The sequence below is a fragment of the Falco peregrinus genome, chromosome 11 (assembly GCF_023634155.1).
Source record: "Falco peregrinus isolate bFalPer1 chromosome 11, bFalPer1.pri, whole genome shotgun sequence".
Lineage (NCBI taxonomy): Eukaryota > Metazoa > Chordata > Aves > Falconiformes > Falconidae > Falco > Falco peregrinus.
Window position 1 is genome coordinate 13,193,337 of NC_073731.1, and position 14,043 is coordinate 13,207,379.

At 44.0% G+C, this 14,043-nt stretch overlaps 1 protein-coding gene across 2 annotated transcripts in view; it reads left to right on the forward strand.

Annotated features, from left to right (window-relative positions):
- Window positions 1-14,043, forward strand: part of CMTR1 (cap methyltransferase 1) — a 31,750-nt gene that overhangs the window by 4,158 nt on the left and 13,549 nt on the right. For both annotated transcript variants that reach the window (XM_055816079.1, XM_005238663.4), the window contains exons 3-11: window positions 887-1,029; window positions 3,365-3,523; window positions 7,860-7,952; window positions 8,688-8,759; window positions 9,411-9,505; window positions 9,610-9,682; window positions 9,891-10,089; window positions 12,546-12,664; window positions 12,908-13,004. In XM_055816079.1, coding sequence (XP_055672054.1) covers window positions 887-1,029; window positions 3,365-3,523; window positions 7,860-7,952; window positions 8,688-8,759; window positions 9,411-9,505; window positions 9,610-9,682; window positions 9,891-10,089; window positions 12,546-12,664; window positions 12,908-13,004 — 1,050 coding nt within the window. The remainder of the gene's footprint in view (window positions 1-886; window positions 1,030-3,364; window positions 3,524-7,859; window positions 7,953-8,687; window positions 8,760-9,410; window positions 9,506-9,609; window positions 9,683-9,890; window positions 10,090-12,545; window positions 12,665-12,907; window positions 13,005-14,043) is intronic.

Consider the following 14,043-nt stretch of genomic DNA (forward strand, 5'->3'; position numbering starts at 1 on the left):
GTGCCAATGAATGCTCTGCTGCATCAGTTTCGGGTGACTTTCAGGTGACGGAAGTTTGTTTTGAGTGCCTGCTGTGTATGGTGGTACTTCTGACCTTGATTGGAGCATTGACTTCTTCCTCCAGCCTTTGTCTCTATCAGAGCATTTTTAAACTATATTGGTGTCTTCTGATGTTATTTTTCACTTGGGTTTGTATGCATCAGTAAACTCCACAGGTGAAAAACTGTCTCGTTTGCTGTAGTGATTTTGTGGATCCTCACTACTGAAGTGGGTAGTGGAGCCAAACTAAGTTTAATGTGGGGACTAAGGGATTGAATGCTCTCTTCTTTCTGCGGTGTTGGCCATGTGGTTGATGCCTGTGTACTTGATGTATTTTTTTTTTAATTAAAAAAAATTAATCTTAAGTTAGGGATGCGTTTACACCTGTAGTTAGGTAGGAAACTGAGGAAAATCCTGTGTTTCATCAGGGTGTCAGTAATTGTCATTATTCTCAGAAGAGAATCTCTGTGGGCTTTCTCAGCAACTCAGGATCACTGCAAAGCTCAGAGACACCACAGTGTGCTGTTGTGGCCATGTTGTGGCCTGCTCTGCTGCAGTGATGGGGTTTGCTCGGCCCTTTGGGGGGCCTGGAATCCATTGACTCAGAGAGGTTGTGTGTGTCCCTGAGGCAAAGGAGCAGATGACCAGGTATTGGTTCCACGGGGTATTTTATTACACCTGCTTGCTTCCTGTTGCATATTTTGGATGCTGAAGTGTCCTCTCTGTGTGTGTGGAGAGGATTTAATGAGTCACACTATATAGTTCTTCATGAGATTACAGAGTTGTCTGTCTTCCATTTTCTTTTTATTTTCATACTCTATTTTCTTCCTTTCTCTTTTGTTTTCAGAGTCTTCCAGTAGCAGCAGTGGGTCTGACAGTGAGAGCGATGAAAAAAGACCAGTCTTCAGCAATGAGTTCAAGCAAGACTCTCTTGTGGAGGGTACTTCATCTCGCTACTCAATGTATAACAGTGTCTCCCAAAAGCTCATGGTAGGTCAAAATAGTTTTGGACCAAACTATTAAGACCTGATGAAAGCAAAGTGAAAAGACAGTCTGTTTTAAAATAATTTGATTCTGATCCTCCTTGTAGCAGGGTTCCCTGCTTCTTTGCCAGCTACTGAGTAACTGGGGGAGGCTGAGAGAGCGTGGCTGAAGGGGATCTGTTAAAAAAGAGAGTTAATTCATGTTCAGGGCATAGGAGCAGGGAGGTGAATGTGAAGGAAAGGATCTCTGGGCCAGACAGGTTGCTGAGCTTTAAAAAGCATGTGTCATTTTGCAATGCTTGAGTTGACAAATGCCTTGTAAGAAAGGAAATTCTGTGATTGACATTAATTCGGTTGGTCTTGGAGGCTGGCTGGCATACCCTTGTAGAATTATTACATTAATTATTAAGGTATTTTTTCTTTCATGTAGTGCCGCTCTCCTTTATGTAGGGCTGGAAATTTCTTGGAAAGACAGGGAGTTGTGAATGATAGTGGCTGTGAAAACTAAACTTTGGTTGTGTTTGCCAGCACCTTGATTACACTGGATTAGTGTGGGGAAGAAAGTACTTTTAGGAACTTCTAAGGAAATGGTTGAGTGTCTCGTCTCGCGGTAGTCCCAGATTTGGCAACTTGTCCCTGAGTTTAAAGGCAACAGTAGGCCATAGAGAAAAGGAGTCTTTTTTTGGTGTGTGCTGTTACACTTACTTCCTGATGCAAACTTCATTACTGTGGTATTGCGAGTATCTCATAATACTGAAAGAATTTCTGTTCTTGCTCACAGAGAAACAAAAATGTTATTTCCAAGGGTAGCAGAGAAGATGAGATTGTATAGTTGTGTATTAATTGAAATATGACAGGAAGTTTGGAACTCAGCAGGGGACTGAATTTGGGTCTCCTTTTGTCCTGTGCTGGTGCTGTAATATCAGGAGCAGGGGTCAGCAATCTTTCCATGGTGGTAGGCCAACTTGTAGCTGCCTTTGCCAAGTTAGAAGTCCAGTCTTTGGCAAGAAGCTGGGAAGTGCTAGCTGTTACTAGGAGTGGGAACAGGGACATATTACCTTTCCAGGAGGTGGAACGTTGCTGGCCAGCAGGATTGTACCTTTACGTGAAAAAAGAGCTTTCTGGCTGAATTCAAAACTGAATGGGATCCAGAGGCTGAGAGTTTTTGTTTGTGCCCATCTGTAGTTAAATCCCGTTGCTGATCATTCAGCGTCTGTCCATGTACGTTTTTGGCAACTGTCCTTCACTTGGAGACTTCTATCCTGAGACAATTAGCAAACGTGTTTTCAATCAACACAGTACAGGAACTTTTACTACTGAATTTGGGAGGCTTTGTTGGTAAGGCCTCATAAATTTGAATATAAAGATTGATGTGATATCAAGTCAGGGTGAACGATTTGGTACCATTAGGTAAGTAAATGAAAAATAGTCCTTGATTCCTAGATGTTCAAAATTCTGTCCTCAGAAAACTGGTGTTTAACAGGCTCAGTGTGTGTCACGTTTGGTGTATGTATTTCAAGGTCTAATTCAGAGCCAGGTTGCAGAGGCAATGGGAAAACACTGTGTACCTTTGTGTAAAACCTGTCAGATGTTCTTCTGTTGTTTCTCATACAGATTGGTAGTAAACGATGTTTTTGTTGATTCTCACAGGAAGGTGTATATGGATAACATTCATTCAAAGTGAAACTTAATCCTTAAGTCTTTTATTTACTTATTATCTTGTAGATGCATACTGGAGGGAGTGAAATTGACTGCATTCATGCTTTCTGTTGTTGTTCTCTTGTTGCCAAAATTTAAGAAGAGAAAAGCCTGAAAACTAGCAGTTAATGGGCGTATTTCTTTTAACTTAAGAGGTGGGAATGTGTTTCAGGAGCCATATGTCTTGCATTCTTCCTCTGAGTTTTAGGTGAGGTTTTAACTGATGCTTGAAATGTATGTGGGTGCATGTTCACAACAAAGAAAATCATCACAACATGAAATTTTTCCTGTGCCAGCATCTTTTGTTTTATGAACTTTCCATGCTTACTGAACACTGTGATGAATGGCTCCAGGCTCCTCACTACTTCTCCCTCTGAGCAGGCTGTCCCCACGTTACTGAACCTTTTGTAATTTGCTGTCGTCTCAAACATCATTCTTCAGATCTAGTGGGTTTTTGTGTGTCCTGCCTCAGTGAAGTGAACACACTGTTAAGTCCTGAAAGCCACAACTGAGATGAAAAATGCTCAATGCCTTCAAGTCACTTCAGGGTGATGTGCTGTTTTCCCTGCTAGTCTTTGAATTCAGTAGTAGTACATAAACTCAAGTCTACTTGCCTCACTGTGCTCCCCTTGCTTTCTTTATAGGCCAAGATGGGCTTCCGTGAAGGAGAAGGTCTGGGAAAATACGGCCAAGGCAGGAAGGATATTGTTGAGGCCTCTAATCAGAAGGGAAGGAGAGGCTTTGGTCTGACACTCAAAGGATTTGATGGGGAGCTCAATATTGATTGGCAGGATGAGCCAGAGGTAAGTATTTCCTGTTTTGAGTCCCGTTTGCTGTGTTCAGGATTTGCTCTCTGGGAATGATGTTTAGTGTTGTCTGATACGATTGGCAACTATTAAGTGGCTCTGCTGGGTAGACCCAGGCCTTATTTTGTCCCAGAACAGCATGGCAAAACTTGTTTTCTGTCACAATATTAATGTTCTGGCACAAAATTGGCGTCAGATGGATTGTTGCTGTGGTCTGTAGGATTTGCTTTTGAGTTTGCAGTAGTGAATGTGATTGAAAATTGTTATCAAGCTCTTTTGGATTTACCCTTTTAATTTTGTATATAATTTTTCACACAAGTATAGGTGATTTTTTTTTTAAATCTTGATGTGTTTTAATAGTCCCAGATAAAATGCTCAGATGTTCTATTCCTGTGTCTTCTCAAGCTCTTCAACAGGGAAGAACATTAGGAAATAGAAATCGTAGATGGGTTTGCGTTGGAAGGGACCTTAAAGATGATCTAGTTCCAGCCCCCCTGCCATGGGTAGGGACAACTTCCACTAGACCAGGTTGCTCCAAGCCCCATCCAACCTGGCCCTGAGTGCTTCCAGGGATGGGGCATCCACAGCTTCTCTGGGCAACCTGTTCCAGTGCCTCAGCACCCTCATAGTGAAGAATTTCTTCCTTATACCTAATGTAAGTCTACCCTCTTTCAGTGTAAAGCCATTACCCCTTGTCCTGTCACTATCCTTGTAAAAAAAAAAAAAAGGCCCTCTCCAGCTCTCTTGTAGACCTCCTTTAGGTACTGGAAGGCTGCAGTAAGGTCTCACTGGATCCTTCTCTTCTCCAGGCTGAACAATCCCAACTCTCTCAGCCTTTCTTAAGAGGGGAGGTTCTCCAGCCCTCTGATCATCTTCGTGGCCCTTGTTCTGACAAAGGCGTGTCCTTATGTTGGGGGCCCTAGAGCTTAACACTGTACTCCATGCTGGGTCCTCATGAGAGCAGAGTAGAGGGGGAGAATCACCTCCCTTGACCTGCTGGTTGTGCTTCTTTTGACAAAGCCCATGATACAGTTGGCTTTCTGGGCTGCATCAACCAGCACCTGCAAGTCCTTCTCGGGCTGCTCTCAATCCATTCTCTGCCCAGCCTGTATTTGTGCTTGGGATTGCCCTGACCCACATGGCCTTGCTGAACTTCACAGGGCTCTCATGGGCCCATCTCTCAAGCCTGTCGAGGTCCCTGTGGATGACATCCCTCCACTGCGTTGACTGCACCACACAGCTTGGTGTTGTCAGCAAACTTGCTGAGGGCACACTCAATTCCAGTGTCTGTGTTGCTGACAAAGACGTTAAATGGCGCTGGGCTCAGTATTGACCCCTGAGAAATGCCACTTGTCACTGATCTCCAGTTGGATGTTGAGCCATTTACTACAGCTCTTGAGTGTGACTGTCCAGCCAATTCCTTAACCCCTGAGTAGTCCCTCCATCAAATCCCTGTCTGTCCAGTATAGAGGCAAGTGTGTCGTGCGGGACAGTGTCAGATGCTTTGCATAAGTCCAGGTAGATGACACTAGTTGCTCTTCCCTCATCCACCAATGCTGTAACCCTGTCGTAGAAGGCCACCAAATTTGTCAGGCATGATTTGCCCTTACTGAAGCTGTTCTGGCTGCTGTAACCAATCACCACCTTATTTTCCATGCGCCTGAGCATAATTGCCAGGAGGATCTGCTCCGTGACCTTACTGGGCAAAGAGGTGAGGGTAACCTTTCTGTAGTTCCCTGGGTCTTCCTTATTTCGCTTGTTAAAAATGGAGGTTATGTTTCCCCTTTTCCAGTCCTTGGGAACTTCATCAGACTGCTACGACTTCTCAAATATGATGGACAGTGGCTTAGCCACTTCATCCACCAGGTCCCTCAGGACCTGCATATGCATCTCATCAGGTCCCATGGAGTTTTGCACTTCAGGTTCCTTAGATGGTCTTGAACCTGATCTTCTCTTGTAGTGGGTGGTTCTTCATTCTCCCAGTCCCTGACTTCTGTGACAAGCGGTGTGGCTGGAGCACTTGCTGGTGAAGACTGAGGCAAAGAAGTTGTTGAGTACCTCAGCCTTCTCGGTATCCTGGGTAACCTGGTCTCCTGTTTCCTTCTGGAGAGGGCTCACATTTTTCCTCATCTTCCTTTTATCACTGAAATACCTATAGAAACTTTCGTTGTTGCCCTTGACATCCCTGGCCATATTTAATTCTGTCAGGGCTTTAGCTTTCCTAACCTGATCCCTGGCTCCTCGGACAGTTTCTCTGTATTCCTCCCAGGGTACCTGTCCTTGCTTCCACCCTCTGTAGGCTTCTTTGTGTTTGAGTTTGTCCAGGAGCTCCTTGTTCATCCATGCAGGCTTTCTGGCATTTCTGCCTGACTGCTTCTTTGTGGGGATGTGTCACTCCTGAGCCTGGAAGAGGTGATCCTTGGATGTTAACCAGTTTTCTTGGGCCCCTCTTCTCTCCAGGACTTTATCCCATGGTACTCTACCAAGCAGATCCCTCAAGAGGTCAAAGTCTGCTCTCCTGAAGCCCAGGGCAGTGAGCTTGTTGTGTGCCCTCCTCGCTGCCCTAATGATCTTGAACTCCACTATTCCAGCGTCACTGCAGCCAAGGCTGCCCTTGAGTTTCACATTCCCCACTATTCCCTCCTTGTTGATGAGAACAAAGTTGAGCATAGCACCTCTCCTCGTTGGCTCCTCTCTCACTGGGAGAAGGAAGTTATCATCAACGTATTTCAGGAACCTCCTGGGTTGCTTAGGCCCTGCTATATTGTCCCTCCAACAGGTGTTGGGGTAGCTGAAGTCCCCCATGAGGACAAGGGCTTGAATGTCAGGCTGCTGCTGTCTGTCTATAGAGGGCCTCATCTGCTCAGTCTGCCTGTAGCAGACCCCTGCTGTAATGTCACCTGTCCCTGCCCTCCCTTTAGTCCTGACCCATAAGCTCTTGGTTGGCTCCTCATCCATCCAGCCACTCCAGCAGGTCATTGACGTAGAGGGTGGCACGCTGCCTCTTCTTCCTAAAGAACCTTGTCCTTCCATCCCACCATTCCAGTCACAGGAGCCGTCCCACCACATCTCCGTGATGCCAGTAAGATCATAGCCCTGCAGGTGTGCTTATGTGTCTAACCCCTCTTGTTTATTTCCCATGGTACGTGTGTTTGCATAGGGGCAATTAAGTTGGGCCATGGCCCTCCCCTTTGAGTCTGACTTACTGGCTGGAGTGGCCGGAATTCCTTTGTGCTGCCCTTCAGGTGCTCTCCTGCTGACCTGCGATCCCTCTTCAGGCTCTGGGCATCTATTGTTGGCACAGGCATTAAACTGGTAGGAGTGGAATGGATTGAGGTTCCCCTCCCCTGGCAACTTTAAAGCCAGCTTGGCTGGTGAAGGTGTTGTCAGGAAAGTAAAGCCCAGTTTGGATGATATTTGGTGTGAAACAGCTGGTGTATATTTGTATTTAAAACAAAAAAAACCCAAACCACAACACTGAATCCTAGGGATCTGGCAGCTGGAGAGTAAGCCAGAAGGTCCCAGCCATTGTTAGTCAAGGGCACCAGTGCTTGTCAAGTGATATCTGGTGCATGTTTTAGTACTTTGCTCTCCATTCTTTGAATTGCTTTCAGCAGTTGAAAATAACATCAGAGGTTATTCACTGAGAGTCAGGAATTTGAGACCTGTTGTGTAGGCTCATTGGTTTAGATCTTATTCTCCAGTGTGTTTCTACAGCTCACAGCAGTTAAGTGTTCTGTATGATTGATAGGTTTATACTGCTATGATAAATATAAGAAGGTTAGTAGATGTTGGCAGCCTCTCTTTGTGGAGGAGTAGCATCACTATGATCTTAACTGCTAAACCAATTCTTTCCTAAGATTATAAAAATTGTTCGAAGCCTGAATTAAGTTGTGGAATGAGGGAGCCTTTCAGAAAGAACTGGGAGAAGAATGTGTAAAGCACCATCAGGAAGTGTGGGGGTTTTTTTGGCAACTGTCTCTTGCAGTGTCTCTGAAATGTACCTTGAGAGTAATAGGTTTTTGCATTGTCTTGATCATGAGACTCTAATGAGAGGAAAGTGGTATGTTTTTTTTTGTGGTGGAGTATGTTTTTTTTAAATTTTTGTTTCATGGTGGTTTGGTTTGGTTTTGTTGTTTGTTTTTTTTTAAATTTTGAATCCAAACAAGTAAGACATGTTTTAGACTAGGAGAAAAAAACCTCTGTGGTTGGTCCTAAAGTCATGGCGTAACCCCTTATGCTAGGATTGGGAGGCAGACTTCTGGGGAGCAATTAGTTGTTAGATTTTGCTAGCAAAACCATCTTTGGCTCTTCCCATGTCTTGTGTTTACAGCCCAGTGCCTATGAGGAGGTGGACTGGTGCCTTGAGTGTACCACAGAGATCCCTGATGCCCAGGAGCTGAAGGAGTGGATGACTGTGGGAAAGGTAATTTTTTTACAGCTCAGTACTTACCAGCCTAAGACCATGCAGGACTGCTCAGCCTGAAACAATTGTCTTGTCAAAGAGCTGAGGAATAACCTGGACTGGAGGGAACCTCTGGAGATTACTAGTGCAGCTTCCTCCTTAAAGCAGGTCCAGTTAGATCAGGTTGCTCAAGGCCTTGTTTGGTTGAGTTTTGAGTAACTCCAAGGATGAAATGTCATAACCTGCTCGGGCATCTGTTTTAATGTTTGATAACCCAGAGGACAAAGGAAAATTTCTGTATGGCTAATTGGCATTTCTTGTTTTGCAGCTTGTGTCCATTGTTTCTTGTCCTTTCACTGCCCATATCTAAGAGTTTAGCTCACTCTTCACTATGTCATGCCATTAGGTACTTGTGGACAACAACAGGATCTCCCTTTCTCCACTCTGAACAAACTGTTCTCTCAGTCTCTTCTCGTACACCAGGTGCTTCTGCACCCATGTCATCTTGGTGGTTGTCCTGCTGGGCTAGCTTCAGTATGTCTGTGTTGTACTGGGGAGTGCTAAACTGGATGCAGTATTCCATGTGTCGTCTCAAGATACCTAGTGGGAGAATAATTCCTCAGCCTGCCGCTACACTTTTGCTAGTACAGCCTCTTATGTGGTTGGCAGCATTCATCCATTACTGGTACACATTGCATTCTGAAATGACTGATACCATGTTTGCTAATTGTTAACTGTGTTCTTGTCCTGTTCCAGAGGAAGATGGTGATTGAAGATGAGACAGAGTTCTGTAATGAAGAGCTCTTACGTAATGTCCTGCAGTGCAAGGTGAGTCCCCTTCATTAGAGAGGAACTGAAGTTTTGGGAAAGCAAGTGAAATAAATAATTGAAGAGGATTGGGTAGTTTGCTTAAGTGATTGGCAAGAGCTCAGAACATCCTCTTTCGTTTCCTGCCACTGGTATGACCTAGCTCCTGGTTGTTACTGTCTGTTCAGCAACCTGTTTTACACCTCAGCCTTCAAAGAGATAAATGAAAACAGTCTCCCTTTCTCAGTCCGGCTGAAAAGCTGAAGACTTGTATAAGCTAAGTAAGTGAGCTCCTTTTTGTTTCTTGGGTGTTCCGTCTTCCCTCTTAGATTTTATCATGCCGTTGTAAATTGCAGTGGAGAGCGAGCATATGCATACGTGTGAGAGAAATACCTTAGGCTGGGACTGCTTTTGCAGTGGCTAACCATATTATCAGGCTCTGGAGTGATTGGTACAGAGTTCTTTAGTGTCACTAAGTTTGCTTCAGAAGTGGAGTGGCTTAGAAGAAGGGTGAATATCATTGTGATGGAAAACCACTCTGTATTGGTGAACTAAACCCTGCACAGAGTTTGCTGTCTAAGGAGAAAGAAGCATGAGGAGAGGAAATACTCGTGCCTACCTATCCCTCAAGTCTGTGCCAGGTCCAGCTTAATTTTGTTTCTGTTTGTGCAGAGTGTATTTGATGAGCTGGATGGAGAAGAAATGCGTCGAGCCCGAACAAGGTCTAACCCCTATGAGATGATCCGTGGAGTTTTCTTCCTGAACAGGTTTGCAGAACTTCTGGTAGTGTAGCCCCATTCCCATTTATGTCCACTTTCAGCCTTGGAAGCCAAAGCTGAAACTTAATAGATACCTATTTACGTGTTCACAGGGCTGCAATGAAGATGGCAAATATGGACCATGTATTTGACTACATGTTTACAAACCCTAAGGACTTCCATGGGGTGAGGGCCTCTCTTTAACTTTCAAGCAGCGGTGCTTTCTCAGAGAATGGAGAAGGTGGGGAGAAAGGAGAATCTTTAGGATACTAGCTGGGAAAACAGGTGCTTGAAAGAGACTTTCATGACTGAGTAGTGCAGTTTATGGTGTATCTTGCTTGACTGATGGGAGCTGTTACTGGGTCAGTAGAACTTCCTCAGTTTCCTTTTGCAGAGGCCTTTAATAAAGGAGCAAGGTGCAGAGCTGCTCTACTTTGCTGATGTCTGTGCTGGTCCCGGGGGCTTCTCTGAGTACGTCTTGTGGAGGCGGAAGTGGCATGCGAAAGGCTTTGGCATGACCTTGAAAGGACCAAATGATTTTAAACTAGAGGACTTCTACTCTGCTTCCAGTGAGCTCTTTGAGCCTTATTATGGTATGTACTGCATGCATGAGTGTTACCTGATGTTTTTGCTTATGCTGCAGCTTCTGTATTAGAAGTGGGGCTGGTATTGATACCAGCATGGGGATCTAAGAGAAGCCTGTTTTATAGGGAACCATTTTGCAAGGTAGAAGGGGGCTGTCATCTGGGAAAAAGATTGAGATTAGTGAGCTTGCATATCAAGTCACATTTCCGCCCTGATTTCCTCTTTGCCCTGGGAATGCATAATCGTTGATACTTGAGTGCTTTCCTTATCTGAATGTAGTGGAGTGCTTTAAGATTGCTTGACAATATTTTTCCTACTTCACTGATGTCAGCCTGAAACACAGTGAGTGAGGTGACTTATCATAGAATCGTTTGGATTGGAAGGGACCTTAGAAATCCTCTAGTTCCAACGCCCCTGCCATGGGCAGGGGCAACTTCCACTAGACCAGGCTGCTCCAAGCCCCATCCAACCTGGCCTTGAATGCTTCTAGGGATGGGGCATCCACAGCTTCTCTGGGCAACCTGTGCCACTGTCTCACCACCATCACAGAAAAGAATTTTTTCCTAATATCTAATGTAAATCTACTCTCTTTCAGTTTAAAACAGTTACCTCTCATCCTGTCACTACACTCCCTAATAGAGTCCCTCCCCAGCTTTCTTTAGACCCCCTTTTAGGTACTGAAAGACTGCTAAAGTCTCCCTGGAGTCTTCTCTTCTCCAGTCTAAACCACCTCGGCACTCTCAGCCTGTCTTCACAGGGGAGGTTCTCCAGCCCCCTGACTTGCCCAAAGATCTGTTAGCAGTGCCAGCGATAGAAACCTTACTTGACTGGCAGTATGCTTCTGTGTCAGACCTCCCTAGCTCTCTTTTGATAGTTGATCTTGGGCTCTTGGTAAAGGTAAATAAAACAGATTTGGGCTAGAGGCTGTATCTGAATCACTGTGACTAAATGTTTCTTAATCCAAAGAGGTTTAAGCTATTATGTTTTACCTTACTTTGAAACAGACTAAGCAGGTGTACACAGACAGCTGCTGCATCTCACCTCATGGATGGTAACTTGTTAAGCTTGCTGATAAGTTTGAGCCCTCTGTCTGCATAGCTTCTAGAAATAGGAAGAGAAATACAAGGATTGCTAGCATTCCTGTTGCTTAGTGCATGACGGAAACATGGGCTTGACTGTCTTGTAGAGAGGGGAGGGTGTTTGCTTTTCCATTGTTGTGCTTCCTTCTCCACCCCCCAGCACTTTTGACACCTGACCGTGAACTCTTATAGAACGGTTTGCGCTTCAGGATTAGATCTGTTAAAGCGAAGGTTCATGGCAAGGGCAGCAAGGCAGATAAACACTTTGTTTTAATGGTTGCAGCATTTGGATCTTCATAACTCACTGCAAACTGGTGGTGTTATGGAGAAGGAGATACCTGGAGAAATGAATAACCTGATGACTTTGATGCATTTTCTTGATTCCTTTCTGTCTGTTACACGATAAAGTCTAGTGAGGTGTGTACAAACTGTCCTCCAGTGATAGGAGGGAAGTATACTGCTGTGACACCTGTGTTGTGAAGAATGGTAACAAATTCTAGTGTCACTTCACTTACTGACAGGCTGGTTGATGAGGAATTTAGTTATCAAAGCACTATGATGCATCCTGATCTCTGCTGCTTGCTAGTCCTCCAGTTCAGTTAATAGAAGCTGTAGTTGTAGAAGATTTATAGGGACTAATACCGAATAGAAGTTCAGGCTTCTTCAAAGTCAGAATTGGTGAACTCTAGAATACACCTTAGATTAGCTTTCTGAAACACCCAGTTGGGAGACAATGTACCTTTCTTTAAAGAGAGCCATATGGGAAAACCATATGAACATTCACACACAATTCCCATTTCCCTTTCCCTACTCCGTTTATAAACTTCTTTGCAGGTTTTTTTATAGGGGTTGCTTTTTTAAAATTCCAGATTACATTGTGTTTGGCAATAGAATATTGTATTTCTTTGGAATGATTTGAATTCTTAGCAGAAGGTTGCCAATGCACAATGTAAATAATTTTGCCTTTTCTGTAAAAGCATGTTATTAACAAGTGAGCTGTGCAGTGAGATTGAGCCTTACATTTTTAGTATGTTCAGTATTCCTGTAATGAGAATATTATGTTGTCACGTAGTCAGTTCTCGCCTCAGGGGAGGGCAGTGAATGATTTGTTTTTCACTGAGGCTAATGTACAACTCATCATTTGAGCATGGTTATTATATGGCTTTGTTTAGCCCTGACCACACTGGGCAAAAAGCTGGATAATTTTACTAAATTAACAAGTATCTTTGGTGGTGAACAAGGGAATGTGTTATTGCTTATTCACCTGTCAAGGTCTGTGTAAATTCTGACTCAATGTTGATTGATTACAATAGATCACCTGTACATACTGATCTTTTGTCTGTACTTGCAAACGTGTTAGTAATTGTCTCCTCTCTTCCCCTTAGGAGAGGGAGGGATTGATGGAGATGGAGACATCACTCGCCCAGAGAACATTACTGCTTTCCAGAATTTTGTTTTGGACAATACTGATCACAAGGGAGTGCATTTCTTAATGGCTGATGGGGTTGGTCCATGTCTTTTTCCTCCTGCACTAATGACCAAAACTGATACCTCAGTCTGCATATAGTAGGATATTTGACATGTGTCCGTAGTTACAATGTGAAATTCTTCAAGGCTTGCCATTAAAATTCCTGGTGGCAGTGTAAAGAAACAGAAATTATCGTGATTCTTTGATTTAGCTGTACAGAATCCTTTGCTTGACCAATAGATCTGTGGAGATACTAATCATATGCTGTGTGCTTTGCAGGGTTTCTCAGTGGAGGGTCAAGAGAATCTGCAAGAAATCCTAAGCAAACAACTCATGCTTTGCCAGTTCCTTACAGCGCTGTCCATTGTCCGGACAGGTATTTTTTATCCATTAATTTTCTTCCTCCTTCTCTAAGGTGTGGGTGCCATTGTGGAAGGACGCTGTACAATATTTATTAACATGCCATGAAGTCTGCTCTGCAGTGAGGCTAAGTTGCACAGAATTGAGTGTGTACGCATACATCCTGAGATGGTTGTCATGAAGCTAAGAGAACTGGGGCAGAAAAATAAGATTGTCTGTTTTGCTTTTAATTGAAAGAATGAGGTAAAATGCATTAGTTTAAAGCTTGTACAATGTGTTATGTTACGTAGCTGTCTCAGGCTAAGGTCACTAGTGTGATAACTGGACACTGTATCTGAGTTTTATGGCACTAGCTGGACCAACTGCTTCCTGAATATTCTAGCAGGCTGGTTGGAACAGACAGTGGTGTTTATCCAGTTCATCCTTTCCTCTAACTTGTGGCTTTTTTCCTTTAATTCTGCAGTCTCTGTGATCAGAACAAGATGATGCCTCATGTAGTCTTAGCTGTACCTCACTGTTGCCAAATGATGAATGTTACAGCCTTCTCTGGTTTTGATGGCTCCTCTCTTCTGCTGAGTTTAGTTAGCAGTTGGTACTGATACAGAAGATAAAAATGCTCATTATGTTATTTACCTTTTGCCTTATGTTTAGAAGCTCCTTAGCAGTAGTCTCAAATGTGATAGCGTAAAAGGAACAACCTTCTCTAAGTCCTTCCTGTCTAGACAGAAAATTGACTGCTTTTTCCTTGGGGAAATTGGAAATCTTGTTTGGAGGCAAGGGGTAACATAGACTCTTTTCTTTCTAGATGGTGAGTTATTCTGTTTAGGTAACATTGGTTAGTTTTCTTCTCTGACTTGAGGTTTCCTGTTGCACCTATCAGAGCTCCTCTTCCACTGAGGCGTTTGCATAGCATGCTGCCATGCCACAGGGCACAGTTTGGGCCTGGAAGGAGAGGACGGGGGCTGTATAGAAGGTTTGCTCATGAGACGGCACGCATACTGATTTGGTTCTGGTCAGGGAAATGCTTTTCTCTTTGCAGCAAAATATGGGGTAGA